Source organism: Rattus norvegicus, chromosome 15 (genome assembly GCF_036323735.1).
Source record: "Rattus norvegicus strain BN/NHsdMcwi chromosome 15, GRCr8, whole genome shotgun sequence".
In the NCBI taxonomy this organism is placed as follows: domain Eukaryota; kingdom Metazoa; phylum Chordata; class Mammalia; order Rodentia; family Muridae; genus Rattus; species Rattus norvegicus.
In genome coordinates, this window is record NC_086033.1 from 33,072,909 (window position 1) to 33,097,441 (window position 24,533).

General features: G+C 50.7%; 2 protein-coding genes and 1 pseudogene across 2 annotated transcripts; 2 read left to right on the plus strand and 1 right to left on the minus strand.

Annotated features, from left to right (window-relative positions):
* The first annotated feature begins 350 nt into the window (after positions 1-350).
* On the plus strand, positions 351-1,895 carry LOC134482122 (small ribosomal subunit protein uS19-like; annotated as a pseudogene).
* Positions 1,896-6,909: 5,014 nt separating this feature from the next.
* On the plus strand, positions 6,910-14,375 carry Rec8 (REC8 meiotic recombination protein). The gene is made up of 20 exons (NM_001011916.2): positions 6,910-7,068; positions 7,277-7,387; positions 7,466-7,534; positions 7,616-7,758; positions 7,839-7,914; positions 8,297-8,417; positions 10,446-10,530; positions 11,155-11,234; positions 11,389-11,524; positions 11,606-11,678; positions 11,755-11,846; positions 12,103-12,152; positions 12,425-12,562; positions 12,794-12,860; positions 12,949-13,115; positions 13,235-13,283; positions 13,718-13,784; positions 13,881-14,000; positions 14,072-14,178; positions 14,261-14,375. The coding sequence occupies exons 2-20, from the start codon at positions 7,332-7,334 to the stop codon at positions 14,344-14,346; spliced, it is 1,782 nt and encodes a 593-aa protein (NP_001011916.1). The 5' UTR covers positions 6,910-7,068; positions 7,277-7,331; the 3' UTR covers positions 14,347-14,375.
* A 37-nt stretch (positions 14,376-14,412) lies between these two features.
* On the minus strand, positions 14,413-24,333 carry Ipo4 (importin 4). Its single transcript, NM_001106038.1, has 30 exons — positions 24,194-24,333; positions 24,026-24,112; positions 23,798-23,877; positions 23,674-23,715; positions 23,022-23,151; positions 22,755-22,934; positions 22,439-22,504; positions 22,236-22,337; positions 22,070-22,153; positions 21,727-21,891; positions 21,052-21,105; positions 20,785-20,894; positions 20,303-20,411; positions 20,018-20,147; positions 19,710-19,823; positions 19,489-19,602; positions 19,204-19,324; positions 18,924-19,035; positions 18,696-18,814; positions 18,331-18,408; positions 18,199-18,256; positions 18,010-18,115; positions 17,738-17,931; positions 17,529-17,576; positions 16,938-17,063; positions 16,617-16,825; positions 16,367-16,499; positions 16,176-16,280; positions 15,033-15,102; positions 14,413-14,943 (listed from the first exon to the last, which is right to left on the minus strand). The coding sequence occupies exons 1-30, from the start codon at positions 24,260-24,262 to the stop codon at positions 14,813-14,815; spliced, it is 3,246 nt and encodes a 1,081-aa protein (NP_001099508.1). The 5' UTR covers positions 24,263-24,333; the 3' UTR covers positions 14,413-14,812.
* Between the last annotated feature and the right edge of the window lie 200 nt (positions 24,334-24,533).

Genomic DNA, 24,533 nt, shown 5'->3' on the forward strand with positions numbered 1-24,533 from the left:
TCACCTGACTGCCACCACCTTCAGCAGAAAACCACGTTTACTTTTCTCCTTGTCACCATAGCAGTCAGTCTGGGGCTGGAAAAGTGGCTCAGTGGTTAAGAGCCCTGTCTAAAAAACTTAAAGCATTCCTTTCTTTAATTTTGTAATTCTTTCTGTGGAATAGCTTGGGATGTCAGTTCTGTTCTAAGGAGCAGACTGATGACTGAGCAAAGAAATGTAATTTGGATTATAAAATTCTTGCTTTAATAAAAATTCCTTAAACAGTTAAAAAAAAAAAAAGAAAGAAAGAAGAAAAGAGAAGAAAAGAAAAAGAGCCCTGTCTGTTCTTCCAGAGGTCCTGAGTTCAATTCCCAGCAACCTCATGCTTGCTCACAACCATCTATACTGGGATCTGATGCCCTCTTCTGGTGTGTAGGTCCATATGCAGATAGAGCATTCACACATAAAATAAATAAATCTAAAACAAAATTGTCAGCCTGGAGCACTGAGGGTGAAGAAGAGGGCTTGTAATTGGGTGCGTGATAACCATGCTAAAGGCTCTGGGCCAGTGACAGCTGGACAGTTGCTCCTCCCCAAAGCCCTTGAGACCTATGTGTAAGGCACTTAAATTGTTGCTTCTAAGGCAACTAATTCTGACATCCATAATAGAAAGGAAGTTAGATTTCATCTAACAAGCTTCTACCTAGGAGACTACCTTAGACCACTCCAAAAACAAGGAACTAAATATGGGTAACCAAGAAAGGCTGGAGCCGTTATCTTGGTGCTGTGATAGAGGTACAAGCTGATCCTGTAAATGTGAGAACAGAGTGCTCAGTATAGTTTAACAGCACTTAAGGTACAAGGATGGGCCTTTTCCAAGCAGCCGCCAAGATGGCCGAAGTGGAACAGAAGGAGTGAACCTTCCACAAGTTCACCTACCATGGCGTGGACCACGGCCACTGAACATGGCCTATGAGCAACTGATGCAGTTGTACAGCACCTGCCAGAAGTGGCACCTGAACTGTGGCCTGCAGTGGAAGCAACACTCACTGCTCAAGCACTTGAGAAAGGCCAAGAAGGAGGCGCCATCCATGGAGAAGCCTGAGGTGGTGAAGACCTATCTGAGGGACATGATCATTCTGCCTGAGATGGTCGGCAGCATGGTGGGTGTGTACAACGGCAAGACCTTCAACCAGGTGGAGATCAAACCAGAGATGACTGACCACTACCTGGGCAATTCTCCATCACCTACAAGCCTGTAAAGCATGGCAGGCTGGGTATTGGTGTTACCCACTCCTCCCGATTCATCCTTCTCAAGTAGCAGAGGTCAATAAAGACTCGTTGTTTTCATCCCACCCTCCCCACCCCCACTCCCAGAAAAGATACAAGGATGGAAGGTAGTAATGCTGGCTAACAAACGGCATCGGACAGTCAAGGTCAGCAAGGAACCAAGTACAAGTCAGAGACAGAGAGAGGGACCCCAACAACTCCTAACTGGGTGGACAGCCCAGTAATATCTGCCTGATTGGGTCAAGCCGACATGCACAGAGCACGTTTGTTCTCTATTGGCCTTCTCTGAGAGCTAACCACCTCAATTACCTCATCTTTAGTCCCCACTGGGTTGGGGATTTAGCTCAGTGGTAGAGCACTTGCCTAGCAAGCGCAAGGCCCTGGGTTCGGTCCCCAGCTCCGAAAAAAAAAAAGAAAAAAGAAAAAAAAAAAAAGAATCCCTACCCACGGGGCTGGAGAGATGGATCAGAGGTTAAGAGCACTGATTGAATTCAATCCCCAGCAACCACATGGTGGCTCACAACCATCTGTCATGGGATCTGATGCCCTCTTCTGGTGTGTCTGAAGACAGCTACAGTGTACTCGCATACAGGAAATAAATAAATAAATAAATCTTTAAAAAAGAACCCCTACCCACTTTTGGGAGTCTCTCACTTTTCCTTAATTTCTCTTTTTTTTTTCCCCCGGAGCTGAGGACCGAACCCAGGGCCTTGCACTTGCTAGGCAAGCGCTCTACCACTGAGCTAAATCCCCAACCCCCTCTTTTTTTTTATTTTTAATTTTATTATATGTTCGGAAGTTTTTGCCTGCCTGTATCTGTGTACCACATGAGTGCCCGAGGAGTCAAAAAGAGGACATCAGATCACTTAGACCTGGAATTACAGGTGTTTGTGAGCTGCCATGTGGGTCCTCTAGAAGAACAACGTGTGCCCTTAGCCTCAGACATCTCTCCATTCCCGCTTTTCTGTAACTTTAATAAAGCTCACTTCTGCTTTGCATTCCTACACAAGAGTCGGCCACTGTCTCAGCTCAACCTTTGGAGGTCTTTGAGTATCTAACATCTTAGGAGCTTGGGCCAAGAATAACTAGGCCAAGAAGGATTCTGTTGTTCTCAAAAACCATCAGTCCCACTGTTAGCACACTGAAGTCATCGTTATCTCCACTCTCTTCTTTCTGGTTCTTTCCCGTTGTCTCTGCCCACCCTTACCTGCCTTCAGCCTATTCTCAGCACAGTGCAGAGACCTCTTGACACTCATCTGCTCATTTCCTTCCTGTGTTCAAAGCCCACCTTGGCTCCTACCTCCCTCAAGGTAACAACCAAGATCCTGAAAATGCCCCCACATGTTATCTAGTCCCCAGCCTTTTTCTTTTTTTTTTTCTTTTTCTTTTTTTTTCTTTTTTTTTTTTTTTTTTTTGGAGCTGGGGACCGAACCCAGGGTCTTGCGTTTGCTAGGCAAGCGCTCTACCACTGAGCTAAATCCCCAACCCCCCCAGCCTTTTTCTTAACCCCACCCTTACCCTTCTTGCCCATATGGCTTCGCTCCAGGCTCCTTGAACCCACTAAACATTGCTACCTCAGGATTTCATTTGTTTGTCCTTTTGCCTACACTACTGTTCCTTGCTGGTTGAAGGTGCAGGCCTTTAATCCTAGCCCAGAGGTAAGATCTCTGTAAGTTCAAGGCCAGCCTGGTCTACAGAGCAAATTCTAGGCCAGCCAGGACTATACAGAGAGACAAAATCCAAATAATAGGGCTGGAGAAATGGCTCAGTGGTTAAGAGCACTGACTGCTCTTCCAGAGGCCCTGAGTTCAATTCCCAGCAACCACATGGTGGCTCAGAATCATCTGTAATGAGATCTGATGCCCTCTTCTGGTGTGTTTGAAGACAGCTACAGTGTAGCTATATATATATAATAAATGAAATCTTTTTTTAAAATCCAAATAATGGGGTTGGGGATTTAGCTCAGTGGTAGAGCACTTGCCTAGCAAGTACAAGGCCCTGGGTTCGGTCCCCAGCTCCAAAAAAAAAAAAAATCCAAATAATAATAATAATAATAATAATAATAAATAAAATCGTCCTGCAGGCAGTCACATGACCTGTCCCTTCATTTCAAAATACCACCTCTTTAGCGTTCCCCTGAGTATCCCACATTAAGTCACCCACACATCTTATGGTCCTTCTCCTATTCCCCACTTAATCTTACTTTTTAATCTCTACTATTTTTAATTTGTGTGTATGTGGGTGTCTGTGTGCTGATATGAGCAGATTCCATAGGAGCTGGGTTCCCCTCAAGCTGGAGTTACGGATGGCTGATGGCTGTGGGCTGTGGGTACCGAGAACCAAACTTGGACTCTGCGGAAGAGTGTGTGTGTTTTCTGTTGGTGGTTTTCTTTTTAAAGACTTGTTTAGTTTGTGTATGAGTACACTGTCAGACACACTGGTGTCAGACACACCAGAAGAGGGCATTGGATCCCATTACAGATGGTTGTGAGCCACCATGTGGTTGCTGGGAATTGAACTCAGGACCTCTGGAAGAGCAGTCAGTGCTCTTAACCAGTGAGCCATCTCTCCACACATACTAAAGTTAAAACTGTACAGTGCCACCATTTCTCACACTTGTATTTCCTTATCTCTCCTCCCCACCCCCTGAGAAGAGGGAACAGAGTGTTCCTTGTATCTCCCCAGTGGCTTAGAGGCACACTGGAAGTGCTTGTTGAACCGAATGGACGATGGCCAGGTTTCTCTATGTTCTGTATGTATGTCCTGAGCCTAAATGTAGGTGTGGAGCACATTGTACCTTCTGGTCAGGGACAACACTTTATCTCAGAGCAGCAAACTGACAAAATGATGCTTCTTGCCAACAAAAGTTCAGTGATGGAAATAACTTGCCATGTGTAGAAACCAGTGTAGCCAGGCATAGTAAAATAGGGACTGGGGATGCTAGAATTCAAGACAGCAAAAATCCAAGCCAGGTTCTCAGGAGCTGCATGGTCTACAAGAAATAGTGTGGGTTCTGCTTCCCCCTACCCGTCAGGATGGGGCTTGGAAGCCAGATGGTGGCTTGTGTATTTGATCTCAGGGCTGGACAAAGGCAGGCAGAACTCTCTGAGTTCAAGGCCAGTCTGGTTTACAAAGCAAGTTCGAAGAAAGCCAGGGCTACACAGAGAAACTCTGTCTTGACAAAGGAAAAAGAAAAAAGGAAAGAGAGAAAAGATAGGGCTTGGATCAGGTTCCTCAATCCCTGTGTTGTGTTGTTGTTGTTGTTTTGTGTGTGGTGTGTGTGTTTGTGTGTGTGTGTGTGTGTGCACGTGCGCGTGTGCCTGAGCATATTTGTGTACCGCATTCATGCAAGAGCCTGAGGAAGTCAGAAAAGGGCATCAGATTCTCACCAACTAGAGTTACAGATGGTGGCGAGAAGCCTTGGAGAAATCAAATCTGGATCCTCTGCAAAGGAAGGAGTGCTCCTAACAACTGAGCCATCTCTCCACTGGTTTCGGTTTTGTTTCTTTGAGGGAGGGTCTCGCTATGCAGCCCTAACTGTCCCAGAACTAATTATGTAGACAAGACTGGCCTTGAACTCACAGAGACCTGCCTCTGCCTCCCTACTGCTGGGATTAAAGAGCATGCCACCACACCCTGCTTGCTGTTTTCTTTCTTTCTTCCTTTCTGTCTGTCTGTCTGTCTGTCTGTATGTATGTATGTATGTATGTATGTATTTATTTATTTTTACTTTTAGAGACAAGGCCTCCACTAGCCCAAGGTGAAATCACGATACAGCCCAGGCTGGCCTTGACCTCTGGCGATCTTCCTGCCTCAGTCTCCCTCTCAGTGCTGGGATAACATGCATGAGTCACTACACTCAGCCTCTCAATCACTTCTGGCTATGGCCACGTATGTTGTAAATATAGGGCAACTGAATGTGACACATACCGTACCTAACTCAGCTAGAAGCCTGGCATACTGGAAAAATTCCACCCTACTCTTAAGAGCTCCAGACTGAAGGGATAAAGGTCAGCTCGATTGCCACAGAACTAAGTGATCGCAGCCTACGTGAGGCGTGGCAGAACATGATTTTAGTCCCAGCACTGAAGAGGCAGAGGTAAGTAAATCTCTAAATTCGGGGCCAACCTGGTCTACAGAGGAAGTTCCAAGACATCCAGGGCTACACAGAAAAATCCTTTCTCAAACAAACAAACAAACAAACAAACAAACAAGCAAATAAAAAACAAAAGAAAGGGGAAAATAAAGAGAAAGATGTACTTTCCTTTAATTCTTAGGTTTATGAGCTGGGCCTCGGGATGGTCCAGGCTGGTATGAAACTCTGAAAGAAGGCGGTCCTTCATCTCCTGTCCTTCCTCCCAAGTATGAGATGACAGGGGTGCACACACCTTTACTTCTTTTTTTTTTTTTTAAAGATTTATTCATTTATTATATATAAGTACACTGTAGCTGTCTTCAGACACACCAGAAGAGGGCATCGGATCTCTTTACAGACGGTTGTGAGCCACCATGTGGTTGCTGGGAATTGAACTCAGGACCTCTGGAAAAGCAGTCAGTGCTCTTAACCACTGAGCCATCTCTCCAGCCCTTTACTTCTGTTTTGTTCTTGGTTTTGTTTGCTTGGTTTTGAAACAGGGTCTCACTGTACTGTTCTGGTTAGCCCGAAGCTCACTGTGTACACCATCATGGCCTCAGACTCACAGGATCTGTGGGACTCTGCCTTCCAAGTTCTTGGATCAAAGGCTGGTTTGTTATTGTTTTTCCCTTTCTTGCAATACTGAGCTGAGCCCAGGGCCTTGCATATACATGCCAGTCAGGCTCTCTACTACTGAGCTACATTTCCACATTTTCAGCCTGGTTTTTACTTTTTATTTATTTATTTTATATAGGATTTCACTAACTCTCCCTAACTGGGCTGTAGACCAGGCTAATCTCAAACTCCAAGAGATCCTCCTGTTGTTGAGATTAAAGGTGTGCATACCACTCCTAGCCTCTGTTTTTGCTTTTTGTTTAGAGCTAGTGTCTAAGTTGCTTAGGCTGGCTTTGAACTTGTCTCCCTTGCAAGTTCCTTGGTTGTTTTCTTTCTTGTTGAATAAAAGGCCACCTCACACTGTTTCTTGCACTTAGCACAGCATAGACCCTTCCTGGGCACAGAATCTGGTTGGTGAAATTTAGGAGTAAGGTCAGGTCCTATGTTCAGGCAAGGTACCTTCCCTTGAATCTCTGTATCTAAGCAGCACCAAGGCATCTGCCCTTTACGTGACCCTGGCTCCTAAAAGATACTATTTTTAGCTGTCACCAGGGTGAGACTGGGTTTCCTCCCCGTTTATTGGTCATCTTACACGTTGGAGAAGTCCTGTTACTACCTGAGAGAATGAGACCCCATTGGCCAGGACAGCTCACAATGCCATGGTAGCGTTCAGAGTTCTTGTGATTGGCTCGCGACTATTCTCCAAGAGCCTATAGCCTGGAACTGAGTTTTGCTGCCTAGCACCAAGAGTCAAAGCTCCCTCCAATGCGGCTTCCCATTGGCTGTGGTGGCGCAAAGCCTTGGAGAGTGTGCACCTAGTCCCGCTGGAGGGCGACCCGACCTAAAGCAAGTTCCAGAAGCTCGACGACGACGACGACGACGACGACGACGTCGACAGCGACAACGGTGGTGGCGGCGGGCGACCTCGAGCTTGAGGAACAAAGGTTTTTTGACAAAGTAAGAACTCAGTCTTGCCTGAAGATCTGTTCTGTGTCTCTGCCTGGGTTTCTCTTGGAGCTTCGCATTTCTACTTGGACGCAATCCTGAAGGTAGGTCCCACTTGCGCGATGTGCAGACCTCAGGGATGGCAGAATGAGGGATCGTCCCTCGCTTCTGCGTCTCTGGTTGTCTCCTAATTCAACTACAATAGTCAGTCGGTCATCTTACTAATTGGGCTTTTTGCATCCACGTCCACCACACCCCCTGTCCAAATTCCTACTCTTCAATGGTGCTGGAAATCCCATGTTCTCAATGAAGAATTTGGATTGAGATCCAAACGGGATTGGTGCCGAGCGAGAACCCCAGAGCGAAGATGTTCTACTATCCCAACGTGCTTCAGCGCCACACAGGCTGCTTCGCCACTATCTGGTGAGCACAGGGCTGATGGCTATACCAGGAGCCCAGTAGTGGGATCCCACCTTGACAAGCCGTTCCCCACCCCTCCAGGCTGGCCGCTACCCGGGGCAGCCGTTTGGTGAAGCGGGAATACCTGAAAGTGAACGTGGTAAAGACCTGGTAAGATCCAGAAAAGAGGGCGGAATGGGGTTTGGGGTTACTTTGAGTGTTGCACTGACCAAGGGCTTCTTGTTCTCCCAGCGAGGAAATCCTCAATTATGTGCTCGTACGAGTGCAACCTCCGATGCCTGGGCTGCCCCGCCCCCGCTTCTCCCTCTATCTCTCCGCCCAGCTTCAGATTGGTGTGATAAGGGTCTACTTTCAACAGTGCCAGTACCTTGTGGGTAAGGCTAGAGACTCTAGAGGCGGGCTAGAGCCGAAGGGCCCGTGGCTGGGTTGTTTATTTTACTGTTCTCACCCACAGAAGACATCCAGCATATCCTAGAGCACCTACACCGGGCCCAGCTGCGGATTCGCATTGATATGGAGGAGGCTGACTTGTGAGGCCCTGGAACTGAGGCCATCCATACTAAGCTGCCTGGCCTCAGCCTTGTTTTGTTTTAAACATTTGCCTGGACATGCATGCAGTGTGTGTGTGTGTGTGTGTGTGTGTGTGTGTGTGTGTGTGTGTGTGTGTAGGGGGGGGTTAGGTAGAAGAGGGGGAGAGGGGGAAGGGGGGGGACGGAGAGCTCAAACAGCATTGTATAGCATTGTATGCATGTGGAGGTCAGAGGACAACAGATAAAGTGGGTTCTCTTCCTTATGTTAGTTCAAACTCGGGGATGAAATTCAGGACTTTGGGTTTAGTGGCAGCACCTTTACCAGCTGAGCCACCCCACCCACCCTCAGCCTAGGTCTTTTCCATCCCTTGTTCTCTCCCAGACCTAGCTTGCTTCTTCCCAATTGCCTGGCCATGATGGAGACGCTGGAGGACGCCCCAGAACCCTTTTTTGGGACGATGTCTGTGGACCCTACACTTCCCAGTCCTTTTGATATTCCTCAGGTAAGGTTCACTCCCCTAGAACCCCTCAGAAATCACTAGACAACAGCAGAGGAGTTAGTTGGTGTCCCTGTCCATCTGGAGCTGAGACTGAGGGTTGGGACACTGCCTCGGGTTTCCATTAACAGGCTATGGAGCCCCAGCTCTTGCTTACTTAGGGCCAACCTGATAGGCTGGTTTCCCACATGAGGCGTTCTTCCCCCTCTACTGTTTGCACCGAGACCTGGCTCTCAGGCTTCAGCTGGGCATGTTGGGTTTTCTTCCCTGTCTTTTGGCATCTCCCACAGCTTAGATGTTACTCCTGCCCCCGTTTCCCAGCTAAGCAGCTGGTTCTGAATGCAGAGAGGATCAGCATCCAAGGACCCTCGGTACTTAGATTTAGGGGTGCTCATCCCCATTCTGGTCTCTTCTCTAGGCACCTTCCCTCTCAAACACCAGCCCATTGCACATGTCCCAACGGTGCCACCTTTATTCTTTTGCTTGTGAAAATGAGCATCCTAACCCTTTAAGAGTGGCCACTCATTCTCTGCTAGTCAGGTCCTACCAAGTCCTTCCAGACTTTGCTCAAGTGCCACCCTTTTCCAGGAAATCATTATCCCACTTAAAGCCAAAAGCAAATGACGCTTGGAATCTCAACACTCTACTAAGTCTGCTTCATCCTTTTCTTTTTTTGTCTTTTTTTTTTTTTTTTCCTGGAGCTGAGGACCAAACCCAGGGCCTTATGCTTGCTAGGCAAGCATTCTACTACTGAGCTAAATCCCCAACCCCTGCTTCATCCTTTTCATTGATCTATTGGAACTGTACACAAATTTGTCCCCACCACCAGCTACCCAACAATCTTTTCTCTTTGTCGCTGTCCACGACAACACAAATTGACGAGGCTAATTTGGGGATGAGCTTAAGGCTGGGACAGGAGGGACACTAGGTGGTGGTGGCCTCTGACATACTGTTGTCAAATGGCACAGACATCTGATTTAGGTCTGGAGGTATAGTCCGCTGGTAGAGAATTTGCTTAACATGCACGAGGCCTTAGGTTTGATTCCCAGTTCTGAAGGAGAACACACACACGCACACACAATCACACACACAGATACACCACACACATACACACTCATACCGAATATGGTAATGTAAGCTAAAATAAGAATTCAAGAATTGGGCTGGAGAGATGGCTCAGTGGTTAAGAGCACTGACTGCTCTTCCAGGGGTCCTGAGTTCAATTCCCAGCAACCACATGGTGGCTCATAGCCATCTGTAATGGGATCCGATGCCCTCTTCTGGTGTGTCTGAAGACAGCTACAGTGTACTCATATACATTAAATAAATAAAAAATAAAAAAAAGAATTCAAGAGTCTCAAGGAGGGCTGGTGAGATGGCTCAGTGGTTAAGAGCACTGGTTGCTCTTCCAGCAACTTCATGGTGGCTTACAAGCAGATAGAGCACTCGTATACAAAAAATAAACAAATAAATCTTTTTTTTAAAGTCTGGGGGAGGAGAGCTGTCAAGTTTAAGCAGACAGGACTGGAGCCATGGCTCAGTGGTTATAAGTGTGTTCTGCTCTTGCACAGGACAAGACCTCACTACTAGCCTTCAGCCACCTATAACTCCAGCTCTGGGGATCCAACATCTATTGCCCTCTTCTGACCTCGAAACATACAAACATACACGCATAAATAAAATATCGGTTGGGGATTTAGCTCAGTGGTAGAGCACTTGCCTAGGAAGCGCAAGGCCCTGGGTTCGGTCCCCAGCTCCGAAAAAAAGAACCAAAAATAAAATAAAATAAAATATCGAAAAACAATTTTTTAGGCCAATCTGGGCTACACAGTAAGACCTGTTTCAAAAACAAATAAATGAAGAATACTAAAATTCCGAGATGAAAAATAGAGAGAGAGAGAGAGAGAGAGAGAGAGAGAGAGAGAGAGAGAGAGAGAGACTGCCAGACTGGTGTCCAGTATGCACTGAATGTTTCAAGAGAGGTCAGAGGACTGAAGTGGAAACCTATCTTTTGTTCCCAATTTCTTCCCAAAGATTCGACACCTTTTAGAGGCTGCAACCCCGGAGAAAATTCGTGAGGAGACCCTTCCTGAAGCCACGCCGGAGCCCAGGAAGCCTGGTTAGCAGAGAGAACCTTGCTGATGAAAGGCACAGAATCCCCAAGGGCTGAAAAAACACCAGTTTTAAACATTTTTTTTTTTTTTTAATTCAGAGCTGGGGACTGAACCCAGGGCCTTGCGCTTGCTAGGCAAGCGCTCTACCACTGAGCTAAATCCCCAACCCCAAAACCCGGTTTTAAAAAAGCCATCCACACCTGTAATCCCATTTCTGTTGAGAAGCTGAGATGGGAAAACTGCAGGTTCAATATATGCCCAGCTTAAATACTGAGTTCAAAGCCAGCTAAGACTAGTTAAAGACATCATTTCAACATTTACTTTAGAAAATAAAAGTCCCAGGTAGACACCAGTAATCCCAGGACTCAGAAAGTGAAGGCATAGCCAGGGTGGTGATGATGTATTTTGTCCCAGTACTGGGGAGGCAGAGGCAGGCTGATCTGAGTTGGAGGCCAGCCTGGTCTACAGAGTGGGTTCCAAGGTAGCCAGGAGTATATAGTGAAAAAACCAACTTGGAATATTTGCTGGTAACTTGCCTGGGTCTGGCTCTTGGGCTCCAAAGTCCATGTTTTTGCCTCAGTAACTTGGAAAGAAGCAGTGGGCCTGGTATGACCTTCCTAACCTTCCAGACAGGACCTTGGCCATGGTACAGTCCCCTGAGGTCATCACCTTGCAGGAGGCAGAGCCCATCCGAATGCTGCGGATTGAGGTGAGTTTCCCCTTAAACACAGGGCTCCATCCCGCCCCATGGCATCCCTGTGCTTCTGCCTCTTTTCCATGTCACCACTCTCTCCCTTTAGACCCAAAGGGCTTCCTTAGAAGGTTCAGACTTCAAAAAATCCGTACTTTTCTTCTCTCTGTAGGGAGAGCAGGATCTCCCAGAGATCAGCAGAGGAGACTTAGACCTGCTGATCGCAGAGGAAGATGACGCCATATTGCTGGAGGAACGTCAGAGAGGCAGACTTCTCCGGCAGCGGAGGGCTTCCCCACCACTGGATGGTTAGATCACTGCACAGCCGACCTGGGAATGGAAGTGTCCTGTCCTTCTGTCTCCTAATTGTCTGTCTCCTCTCTCTGTAGAATCCAAGGAAGAGCCCCGGGCCCTGGAAGGAGATGGTTTGGTCTCCTCACTCTCACCTCCAGCTCCTGCACAGTAAGGGCAGGAATCCCTGTACCAGGTCAGGGGTCATTGTTGGGAAGGGTTTCCTTATCCTCCTGTTTCCCTTCAGGGTTGAAGGGATAAGAGAACCACTTCCAGACCAGGCCTTTCCCCCTGAGGTACAGAAGATGCCAGGCTGGGAGCCTGGGGTCCTACTCACTGGTAAGTGTCCATCACTGGGTCCTTTGAAAACACTTGCCCAGCGGAAGAGACAAAAGCTTGTACCTCGCTACCTTCTGAGGCAGCTAGTCTAGTGTGGAGCTGGTATCTGTTGCCCAGTAACTCCAGAAGCTGGGGTTGAGGCAGGATTGCCTTAAACCCAAAGCCAGCTTGGGTTAGTGCCAGACCTTGTCTTTTTTTTAAAAAAAAAAAAAAAAAAAGCAAAAAAAGTAGTGAGGGCTTATGGGTATTGTTACAGAGGTGACCCCACCTCAGGAGCTGCGTCTGCCTGCCCCACCGAGTATAGAGGTGAGTAGGTTCTTCCCCAAGCTGCCTCCTTTTTTCTTTCCCCACCTACATCCTTGTCCTTAAGCTCCGGACCATTAGTGTACAATGAGGATTTTGCTTCTATCAGTAAAAGATATCCCTTTCTGTACCTCACGTTGTGGCCTCACTTAAGCTTAAGTAAGGACCTTACCCAAGCTGCCTCTCCAGATAACTGAGAAGAGGCAGTATGGGCCACTGGTAGTCTACTGAGGAAGGGGAGAACAGCCTGACTCTTGCCTCCCCTCCTACTCCAGAAGAGGCCCCCGTCTCCTCAGAGGCCACCTCGCCGGCGCCGCCGGGGGCGCCAGTTATTGTTCTGGGACAAGGAGACCCAGATCTCCCGGGAGAAGTTTGAGGAACAGCTGCAGACTGGGGCTCACTGCTGCGAGTATGTGAGTACAGCCCAGTCTCCCTAGGAAGGAGAGGGATGCAGGTCTGGATGGACTTCTGAACTCCTAAGAACAGTGGGAATCTGACCAAAAGGCCCTATTTCCTACCAGTGAGGGTGTGTGGGACTGTATATACCCAGACACCACGTTGTCACCTACCCAATGTGTAGCAAGGGAGGGGCAGGAAGAAGTGGCTCCCTCATAAAAGGCCACTGGCTTTCCACCATCTTACAGCCAGTGGTCCAGCCTCCCAAGAGGAAGCTCATGAGCCCAGCGGAGCTCTTCAGAACCCCAACTCTCTGTAAGAATGGTGAAAACTGGAGCAGGTGGGAGCTTCAGAACCTGGAATCTTTGGTGTTATGATTGAAACCAATTTCCTTTGTTGTCAGCTGGCTGGTTATCTCCAGAACTACTAGCTTTATGGACCCATTGTGCCCAGGTTCCCCCAAGAATGCTCAGACAAAGGCCACAGCTGGAGACTGAAGAGACAGTTGAGGAAGAGAGAGTGGCAGACAAGGAAGAAAGGAGAAAGACTGAAGCTCTGAGTGAGATTGAGGTAATGCCTCCACTGTGCCCCCTAATCTCCCTCAGCCCCGGTGAGCACCCACTTGCTCACCAGACTGAGACCCTGCCACTGTGGTGCTTGGACCTCAGCTCTTGCTCTCCCACCTGCAGGTTCTGAGAGAGGCCCAGGAGCCCAGTGGTCCCCTCATGTTGTCTTCAGGTAAGCGCTTGTGTGGGAGGTGAGAATGGAGACTGTCCTAACCAGTCTCAGGAAGCTAGCACCCCAGTTGCTGAGGCCGTCTCTAACAGTGAGGGAGCATGCAGAACATTACAACACAGATTCGATTCTCCAGCACTCCCGCTTTGAACAAGTAAACTAGGCTCCAGGATATGAGGGGGGCTTTGTAGTCCCGGGGATTGAACGCCCGGCCTTGCCATGTCAGGCAAATGCCTCACTACTGAACTACATTTCTTTCTTTCTTTTTTTTTTTTTTTTCTTTTCTTTTTTTCGGAGCTGGGGACCAAACCCAGGGCCTTGCAAGCGCTCTACCACTGAGCTAAATCTCCAACCCCTGAACTACATTTCTAGCCTAGCTACAAGGTCCCAATTCCTCAGAGCCAAGCAGACTCCCTCAGTGCTTTCTCTCTCAACAGAGCTCTCCCTAGAAGTAGCAGAAGAAGAAAAATCTCGAACTAGCTTCATCCCTCCAGAAGAACGGTGGTAAGCATCCTGGCGATACAAGCTCACACCCTGGTGGCCCTGCCTTTGTCTCTGTCATGACTACCCACCCCCGTCCCTGACCCTTTTGTTTCCTAGGGCCTGGATTGAGGAGAGGCAGCCAGAGCCCCCTGCACTGCCCATGCTGCCTGAACTTCCTGAAGTGCCCATGGAGATGCCCCCAGGGCCTGAACTACTCTCTTCAGAGGCTGTGCTTAGGTATCAGGGAGGGGTCCCTGCAGGGGTAGGGCCAGGCTGCTACCCCAGCTGACAATCCTCTGTCCCTGCAGGGCAGTGGCTCTGGAGCTGCAGGCTAACAGGGAGCCTGACTTCAGCAGCCTGGTGCCCCCTCTCAGCTCCCGAAAGTTGGCTTCTCGGGTCTTCTATCTGCTCTTGGGTGAGTATAGGTACAAAAATTAGGGGGCAGTCTCTGTGCCACACCATAGTCACTATAGTGACCTGCCTTCTTTTTTGACCAGTGCTGTCCGCACAGAAGATCCTTCTTGTGGACCAACAGAAGCCATATGGGCGCCTCCTGATTCGTCTAGGACCCAAATTCCCCTGAGCAAGTTCATTAAACCATATCCTGCCTCACTGGACTTTGTCTATCCTTTTTTTAAAAAAAGATTTATTAAAATTTGTGTGTGCCAGCCAGATGTTGCAAGAGTGAGGGAATTAAACCCTCTGCAGCTGGAGTGCAAGGCAGTCCGAGCCATCCAGTGTGGGTAGGATGGCTCTCCCGCCTTCTGCAAGAACAGTATGCCGTCACCAGTGCACACCACTGCAGCCCTCCCTGTCTCATTTCCCAACACATACCTCTAGCCTTTGTGCAGAGAGCTAGTGTCCAAGCAGAAGACAAGCTGCCTTTATTATAGTTGATGTCACAGCTCTGCTTGTAATAGATTCAGCCCCAGAAACACCCCGGTTAAAACAGCACGGTTGACTTCAATGGATAGAGTCTTTGGTAAGGTGAACCAGACCAGGGCTGACCGACAATCTTCGGGCCCCTGGCCCAGGGGTAGCCTGTAGTCTTACGTGAGGCCCAGCATGGCCTGAAGTTCCCGAGCTTTATCATCTGGCAGAGAGCCCAGGGCTGTGTGGAAGCTGTCGCTGTGCTGCTTGGCCAGGAACGTCAGTAGTAGTAGCAGTGCGGCCTTGGTGTCTGGGTAGAGTAGAGGGCCTGATGAAGGACCTGGTTCTACCCCGCCACCCCCCATCTCCTCTGCCCTTAGCTGTGTCTGTCAGCCTCACCTGGGGGGATCCTGTTGTCTGGCAGGATCAGGCTGCAGATGCGCAGGAGCTCTGAAGCCACACCCACAACCTATGGAAAAGGACTGGTCAATTGGGCAGTGACAGCGGGGCTTAGAGCAGGGGGTTGACCAGAAGGAGGGAAGCCTATGCAGTTGTCTGAACTGACATCCAACACAACCGGAATAAAGAAACATGGTATCAGCCTCCTTTTAGAGGTTAAGATGTGTAACCAAAGATGTTAGCTTAAAGACCAAGTGAGGGCTGGAGAGATGGCTTAGTGGTTAAGAGCACTGACTGCTCTTCCAGAGGTTCTGAGTTCAATTCCCAGCAACCACATGGCGGCTCACAACCATCTGTAATGGGATCTGATGCCCTCTTCTGGTCTGTCTGAAGACAGCTACAGTGTACTTATATATAATAAATAAATCTTTAAAAAAAAAAAAAAAGACCAAGTGAAACCCAAAATCCAAAAACCTCCCCAATTCACATGGAAAAAACCCCTAAGACCCAGGCACAGGTCCCAACCTCGGCAGCTGGAATGTGTAAGACCATTCCCAGAGCAGACTATAATCTACGGTGAGCAGCACCAGGGCTCCCTAGGGAATGGCTTTCCTATGTTTGACCTGGGAAATCAGCCCAGGAAACTTGTGACTACTGACTTAGCCCAAGAGAAGAACCAGAGAAGCCCCGGCAAAATCTCTCAAACTTTCTGCCAACTCTGTGGACAGCAGGAAGAGCAGCAGCTGCGGATGTGGCTCAGGTGGTGGAAGCGCTGGCCTCGCGTGCCAGAAGGCTGGGTTTGATCCCTAGCACCGCATAAACCTGGCATGGTGATGGGAGTCTGGAATCCCAGCACTTGGGAGGGAGCGGGAGGAGACTGGAGGACTGAGGGCTCAAGGCCACCCTCAGCCACGTAAGGAACTGGGGACCCTGTCTCAAGAAGGAAAAATGAAAACAAAAAACAGCTGGGCAGTGGTGGGGCCTGCCTTTAATCCCAGCATTGGAGAGGCAGACATGGGCAGATCTCTGAGTTCGAGGCCAGCCTGGCCTATAGAGTGAGTTCCAGAAATTCACTATGCATCAGTTACTCCTGAGACTGGAGCCTAACACTCCCTTGGCTCTTAGCTCCAGCAGCAGGGTTACCTGGTCAGGGTTGTTCTGGTGCAGGAAGCTGAAGAGGTGACCTATAGTGACCCATTCCTCCATGTCTTCCTTCAGGGGCAGGGCATGTAGCAGGGTAGCTAGCACCTGGATACACACAAGTCTCAGGCCCACATGTCCTATCCCCTCTACCAACCTGGGCCGCCACCCCTGCCTGATGCCCCGTCCTTTACCTGGGGCTCTGTTTTTCCTGCCGGACTGGCCATCAGCAGACGGGCAAGAGCCCCACAGATGTTATCACGGACTCGATCATGCCGCTCCCTTGCCAGGAGGGGCAAAAGGAGGCCCAGTAGCTTAGGGAAGTGGCTGGTCCACAGTTAAGGAATACACACACACACTGGTAGACTTCACCCTGCAGCAGCACCTCACCAAATCCCTGGGCTCACTGCCAACCCCATTTTCCCTCCTGTAAGCATAGGATACTCCTGAGCAGGGCAGCCCCCATGCTCTGCAAGTACGCCCAGCCCAAAGATGGCATTGCTCCGCACCTCGGGGTCTGCTTCCCGGGCATTGTTTAACAGCACAGGAAACAGCCGGGACACAAATTGGGCTGAGGCAGCACCTAGACCCTGAATGGATTCTGCCAGTGTCCCCACTGCAAAGGACTTCTCTGCCACTGTACAGCTCTGTTTCTGTAGGGGAGGTTGAAGGAGCACAAATTGGCATGGTGGCAGGGTTGGAAGGGTGCAGGGACTGCGTGCACACGTAGGTGGACCACGACGTGGGCTGGAGGAGAACACTCACCGTCTTACACAGCAATAATGGCAAGAAAGTGGCAAAGAAAGGAGCGAAGGCATGTCCTCCGGCTGCGGCTGCCAGGACAGGGATGGCCTCCCCGGCATGCTCTAGTAACATGGCGTCATACTCTGCCTGTGGAGACAGGTGAGGGACTAGAGCACTGGGCCAGCTCTGTGATTACACACCTCCTAACCCTGCTGTGGCACTGGCTGCAGATGCTTCTGGGGCTGCCGACCCTTGCTTCACAGACTGAGCCGTTTCCAAGTTGGCATTTTTAAGCCCTCATTTATCACTCCCAACCCTGCCCCAGCCTCAGTGCCTGCCTGTCCTCTGAACTCTCACTGCCCTTCTCGGATGAGCGTGGCAGTCCGGAAATCACCAGCTTCTCTGAGCAGCCCTAGCTCCCACAGCCGAAGCTCAGTGCACTGCCTACCATCGAGCCTACCTGGATGGTCTAGGTCACTTTTTTTTTTTTTTTGGTTCTTTTTTTTCGGAGCTGGGGACCGAACCCAGGGCCTTGCGCTTCCTAGGTAAGCGCTCTACCACTGAGCTAAATCCCCAGCCCCGGTCTAGGTCACTTTTATCTGTAGCTCTCACCTGGTCATCATCTTCATCGTCATCCTCCTCAGCATCCTGACAGGCTGTCTGTGGAAGAAGGGTTCAGCTGAGCTTGGGCTTCCCCGCCTTCTCCTTTCCACAGTGGTGGTGTGGGGGCCAGAGTGGGCCTCAAAGTCTCTGACAATCCAGTCCTCTGGAGCCCGACGCCTCTTCCCTCTTCCCCCTTGCTCTCGAGAGGCCCTGCTCACCTTCTTCTGCAGCACAGCCTTGAGCACGTTGCAGAGTTCACTGAGACGCCCAGGAGGCTGCAGCGTGAGTGCGCCACAGGTGCGCAGCACCCCTGTCAGGGCCTCCAGCACGGCCATCACCACTGGGCGCTCCCTTTCTACCTTCACGGCCTGCATGTAAGACGGGATCGCTCGAGCCAGGGAGGACTGCAGCGCTGGAGACACAATCGGTGGGAGCCAGGTCAGGCCCTGCCACTCCCCAGGGCTCCCAGCCTCTGGCACTGCCTCCTCACCAGCGTTGTTGGGATCTGAGGGGCCTCTCTGACAGGCCTTGTGCAGCGCACAGCAGAACTGTCCCAGAGCTTCGTAAGCTGCTTTCCGCACATTCATGTGAGGGCACTGGAACGAGGAGAGCGGTGTATGCCTGGCATGTGCGAGGTGAAGCCGACCCTACCTGGAGCCTGAGGACGCTGCTAACTTACCTCCAGCAGTTTGTATACTTCATCAAAGATGGCGTCCATGAATGGAAGGAAGGCCACACTACGGAAAGACACACAGCGGTGGGGAAAGGGTCCTGGGTGTGGTACCCACACCACAAAAGGGCTGCTGCTCACCTGGTGTTCATAGAGATCTCCCCCAGGGCAGTGCAGGTATCTTCTTTCTCATCGAAGAAGGCATTCTCCACACTATACCTAGGGAAGGATGGGGAGGCAGAAATGACGGCTGCCAGCAGGGGGCAGACCTCACATTGGGGCTGCGTCCACAAGCAAAATCCACGTCTACATATTTGTTGTTTGGTTGGCTTTTGTTTTTTCAAACCAAGATTTCTCTGTGTAGATCTGGCTGTTCTGGAACTCGATCTGGAGACCAGAACTCAGAGATCTCGCTGCCTCTGCCCCCTGAGTGCTGGAATTAAAGGCATGAGCCACCCCTTCTGACTCAAAATCTACATTCTTAAGTAGACAAGCACCCCTCCTACCCCGAGATCTCAGAGTCATCCTCCTCCTCTTCCATGTCTTCATCCATGAGCTCCTCCTCCTCCTCTGCTTCGCTATCATCCTCAAACAGAAGGAAGGAGCTGATGCCATCATACTGAGGCTATAGGAAGAAAACACATCAGGGACTGCCTCAGGTTGGGACCAGGGGGTAAATCCCACCATTGGGCTAGCCTGGTCTAATCGGCCCAGCACACCCACCCTCTGCTCACCACAATGCCCTCAGTGGAGCGCAGTGACAGCAGCATGAGCGTGGTAATCTGAGGCAGGTAGGGCCCCAAGCTCTCTCCCATCAACCCTGATAAGGCTGCAAACAGGCTGTACCTGATAAAGGTAGAGAGAATCCGTATGGTGCTGCCTGCTATAGACAGACAAAATGGCAGCGTCCAGGGAACCTGGCTGTGTCCAAAACTGAAGGACTGGTATCTGGGATGAGGACTGTCAATCCAGTGAGCAGGCAGGAGAGGCGGGGCGGGAGGAAAGGTCACTCACGTGCAGCGCCTCACGTCAGGGTCGTCCACGTGAATACATAATCCTAGTCCCAGCTGACAGCATTCCTCAGCCAGGGGCTTCATGGACTCTCCTAGAGCTCGTGCTAACACTCCCAGGGTCTCTGTGGGAGGGAGCAAGAGCTCAGTCAGCACTGAGGTGTGGACGGAAGGCACTCAGGACTCTACCCTACTCTCTGGTATAACATGGAGAACACCTTTTCATCAAAGGAAGGCACCCGACTGCCCTGGGAGAGATCAGATAAACATCAGGGAACACTGGTTTTACCCAGGCTCTGGATCTGCACGAGATGAAGGTCATCGTGGCCTGTCAACAAGAATTCCCGGATGTGCTCCATGACAGTTGGGAAGTAGGGCAGCAGGGAATCTTGGGCAGCTGTGGCTGCAGGGTAGAACAGAACACAATCAGAGATGGCAGGGGGTGGGGTCTGCCTAACACAGACTCTGTGGGTGAAGCTGCACTTCTGGCCCCTTGGTCCTTTTGCTCACCAATGGCCCCTATGGCGCTCACAGCCAGCTCTTTGGTCCGGGCTTTGCTGGGGTTCTTCAAAGGCTGCAGCATACACTCCATCAGCTCCGGAAGGTAGGGCTGCACTTTGGGCCCTATGGGAACGTTTCTTTACTAACCAACTCAGGTCTTTAATCTTTGCAAAATTGATCTTCTTCAGCCCGACAGTCCATGCAAGCCTCCCACACCTCGTTCCCACCAGGCAGCAATTCAAGAAGATGCATGTTGTGCCTCCTTTAGCCAATGTGTTGCTCCCCTCCTCCCCTGTACTCTCCACAGCCATCACTACCTAGGTTCTCCACAAAGTTCTCCAGAGCATAGCAGGCCTTGGCCAGGTGGTGCGTGTTTCCCATAGGCACTGACTTCAGGTAGGTAAGGAGCAGGGGCATTACCTCCTCGGAATAGCTGCTGATATGGGGCTGGGGAGGAAGCAAGCAGGACCCTGGTCAGGCTTACTCTCGGAGCACACCCTTGAGTGCCAATGGCAACAACAGCCTCTGAAGAGAAGAGAGTCCCTGGCCTTGGGGGTGGAGGTTCTCTCATGGGGTAGCCTTCTGCATTTAGCTTTGCTGACCTGTAAGTTCTCTGAAAACTGGCCCAGGGCAAACAGAGCAGCATTTCGAACAACCTGTGAGGGGTCATCCAGGCCCTTGCACACGATCTGCAGCAGTGGGTATAGCAGTCTGAATGGGGCAGGACAGAAGAACAAAGTCTGAGGGACAGGACAGAAGAACCCTAGTCCCAGCCCCATGGTGGCGGTGGTGGTGGCGCACACTTTTAATCCCGGCACTTGGGAGACAGAGGCAAGTGGATCTCCAAGTTTGAAGCTCACCTAAAGAAATCTGTCTTGGAAAACACAAAAAACCATAGACAGATCTCTATGAATTCCAGGTCAGTCAAGGCTACACAGGGAGTCCCTGTCTCAAATAAACAAGCAGGCAAGCAAACAAACAATAAAAGCAGTTAAGCTGACACTGGGTACCAGGGCTGGCAGAGGATGCACAGCCCTCCTCTCCACGTGACTCAGCTCACCCTGGACAGGACTGAACGTGGTACCTTTGTCTGATGTGGTCACCAGCACCGTCAGATAATACGGCCAACACCAGGAAGCCTGCTTTGCGCTGGTACGGGGCCTCACTCCGCAAGGCTTCTTCCAGCATGGGCATCTAGGGAAGTACATGGTACATTCCTGAGAGCCCAGCAAGAGCCTGCCTGCTACTTCCTCAACAGGCCCACCACACAGGCCTATCTATACCCACATATCCTTGGCTTTACGGGACTATACCTACCTAGGGCTAGTAAGAGCAAGAGAGTCACACTTACCACATGCGGACAGAGCTTCTCAGGGGGAAGATGCAGTGCCAGCATGTCCACAACCTGAGAAGATTCAGGTAGACGGTTACTCCATCGCTCACCTCCTATGATCATTTAACACCCGGCCCATAATCCACCTGTGATGACTGGTTCTATGTTTGTAGAGACAGGATGGCTCAGACTGCCCAAAGTTTTCAATTCTACCTCAGCCTCCCAAGTGCTGGGAGCTGAGCTCATAGGTGTCTACCAGGTATCTGGGTGCGATGGTTGACTTTAATAATCAACTGAACTGGACTGTTAAATGCTTAGGAGATTGTGAGGACATTTTCAGAGCCAATTAGACCAGGAGAGCTCTGACCTCAAGAGGAGTTAATCGCTGGACGGGTTAATAATCCAATGCTAGTCACTAGGAGGACCAGAATAGAAGGCAGAGCTTAGTTCGGGGCCACATCCTTAAGGGAGCTATCTTGCTCTGTCTCCTTCTTGTATATATCCCTTCTCTGCTTCCTGTCCATGTGAATGGTTCTGGCTTGCTTCCTGGTTGCTAAGACCTGAACCACTCTGTCTGGCCATTCCTTTCTCATCACAGTGAATGGAAATCTCTGAAGCCATGAAAACACTTCCTCCCCTCAAGGTGCTTCTCTGAGGTATCTGGTCGCAGTGATGATGAGGCCAATATATCACCTGCACAGCAAAGTGCTTGGGAGTCTCCCCCATCAGCCCAATCTCCAAGTCATCGTCGTCAGAATCTTGGTCTTCAGGATCCAGTTGGCCCAGGGGTGGCTCCGCAGCCATTATGGGGAAGAGGGCGTTCAGCAGGGGAGGCAGGAGGCGGTTCTTTAGCAAAGCCTAGAGGGGAGGACTATTCCTGAGTGTCTTCCCAGACGCTCCCAACCACAAGTAGCCCAATCAGAGATTCCCAATCTCCAGGCAGGAACAGAAGGCTGGGCCAGGATGTGAGCAGGACCAAGACTACAACTAATGGAGGAGGCAGCGGGGTAGGATAGCATCCCTACAGGGCACTTACCTTACTTTTGACTTTGACCAAGAAAGTGAGGCAGCAGAGAATACGTACACGAATTGCTTCGCCAAGGGCCACATTCTTAGCCACCTATACAGACACTCAAAAGAATCAAAAACAAGCAAGAAAGAGGCAAACCAAGAAGCAGGGGCAGCACCCACCTGAGGCTCACCTCCAGGCAAAACGTGAGGACCTCAGAGAGGTGGGGGGTGATGATGGGCAACTCTGTCTCCAGCATTTCATCCAGGGCCTCCAGGGCCTCACAGGCCTTTACCTGTAGACAGGTAAGCCACAGGGTACTCTCTCCTCTAGGGTGCCAGGGTGGGTGTGCCTCCATTTTCCTCCCAAAAGGAGATCCTCCCCACCCGTCCTTACCTCATCTAAGGGGATCAGAGTCCTCAATGCCGTAACGACTTTGGGCACCAACATCCGTGCGAGAGACTAGAAGACACAGGGTGAGCTTAATCACATAAAGACATGCAGCCTAACCAGAAAGTGGAGACTTCCTCATAGTACACCATCTAAGGATCCAGCTAAGCCCCGCTAACAGTACTCCCTCAATCCTCAGGAAGAACGACGGCAGAAACTTTAAAGCTTTAAAGCATCTTGGGCCAAAACTTCTAAAAGCGAGGGCATGAAACCAAGAGATACAGGCAGTGACGGGGTTAAGGTAGGACAGTCAATGCCTTACCACATCATCTGGTCTGAGGTAGCGGGCCAAGGCAGTCAGAGTGCGCAGGGAGTAGAAGAGCACTCCGGGGAAGCTCACTTCACTGAGCGTCTCAATCAGAAGCTGAAGGAGCTCTTGCTGGTGGGCGTGGAAGGCCTCCGGCTGAGAAGACACCACCACGCTCAGTAGCAGCAGTCCTACCTGTCCAGGAGTGGGGAGTGAGAAGAGCGCTTGTGCTCTATCCAGCCTCTCAGTCCCTCCTTCCTGCCAACAGGGCAACGACAGTACCTCTTTCTCAGGGCTGTGGGCACTGTGAGTGCTATGCTGAAGAAGGTTCATGAACTGAGGCCAGCCTTGCAGGCCTTCCTTGCGAAAAATGGTGGCTGAGAGCTGGGCCAAGCTGACACTCACATAATGCCTGCAAAGAGAAGATTCATTCATCCAGAAACACCCTTTACCACCCTTCCCTTGCAAACAATGCCTCAGGCCCAAGGAATGGCCAGAAGAGACGCCTCTAGGTATGTGCACACAGTCTTTCCTAGGGCAGACCCCAGAAGATGACAACTGCGGGCGATGAAGGGAGGGTGGTACTGTCATTTGTCTTGTTCAGGACCACTGGACAGGCTGAATTCAGTCTTGTTTTCCCGATCTGGGTTTAGCAGATCATTTTCACCCATTCTCAGAAACTTTAGTTTTCTCTACCTTCTTTTTGTTTTTTGGTTCTTTTTTTCGGAGCTGGGGACCGAACCCAGGGCCTTGCGCTTCCTAGGTAAGTACTCTACCACTGAGCTAAATCCCCAGCCCCCAGGCTCTACCTTCTAGGCCTGAAATAAGTCTCTGATCCCTAAGTCCCAGTCTGGGACTGAAAAGGTAGAAGCCCAGAGAGTTATCTCAGTCCCCTATCAGTTAGGACCCCCAAGAGAGGGTGCTCCACACTTACTCTGTCTCTTTCTGCAGTGCTGTCAGGACCAGAGACTTGAGGCTGGAAGACAGGTGGCAAAGGCTTGGTACTAGGCCTGTCAAAAAGTCTAGGCCCGGCCCCTCCCATCCTAAATTCAGCCCACCTCTCCCGCTGCTCAGGTGCCAAGCGACGCCAGCGATTGCTCAGCCTTCTGCGGGTCAGGACCGCTGCAAACTGGCGGATCTAGAGTGAGAAGAGGTGGCCAGCCAAATGAGAATCTCGAGCAGTCAGAAGATGAACAGATTAAGACCGCAGGGGGAGGAGGCTGGGGCGGGACCAGGGGCACGGTGAGGAATTTCAGAATGTCGGCAAGGAGGGGCAGGTAACTCGCCTGAGGGTCGGTCGCTGATGCTAGCAGGTCGCAGAGCGCTGGCAAGGCAGCAGGGTCTCGAAGGGCGGTCTGGAGCTGCTCCGTAGCCTGTTGGGAGGCTGGGGGGGTCAAGACCGGGCCTTTCCCACAGCCTCCCCATCCCCCTAGCCCTGTTGGGCCTGCCCATACCCGGCGGATGCGCTCGGTGTCGGGCATCAGCAGCTCCTTCAGGATCTGTTCCAGACCCGCAGGCTCCATGGCAGCTGCCGAGCCGCCGCCGCTACAGGGCCGGGTGGGGAGGGGGAGGAACGGCACGTGGAGACTCCGACAGCAACTTCCGGCGGAAAGGGCGTTACTCTGCGTCTCTCCAGTCGCCTGGGTGATTCAGCTTGCTTCCCTTCAAAAACTCCTGCTGAAAACTGGTGGCTGGCGTCAGTCTGGGCTTCGGTCTGGCTGAGCACTCTCTAAACCACAGAAACAGAGTCTCGGGAACGTGAGTTCCCTGTGCCGACAGTTCCCAGAGTCCAGA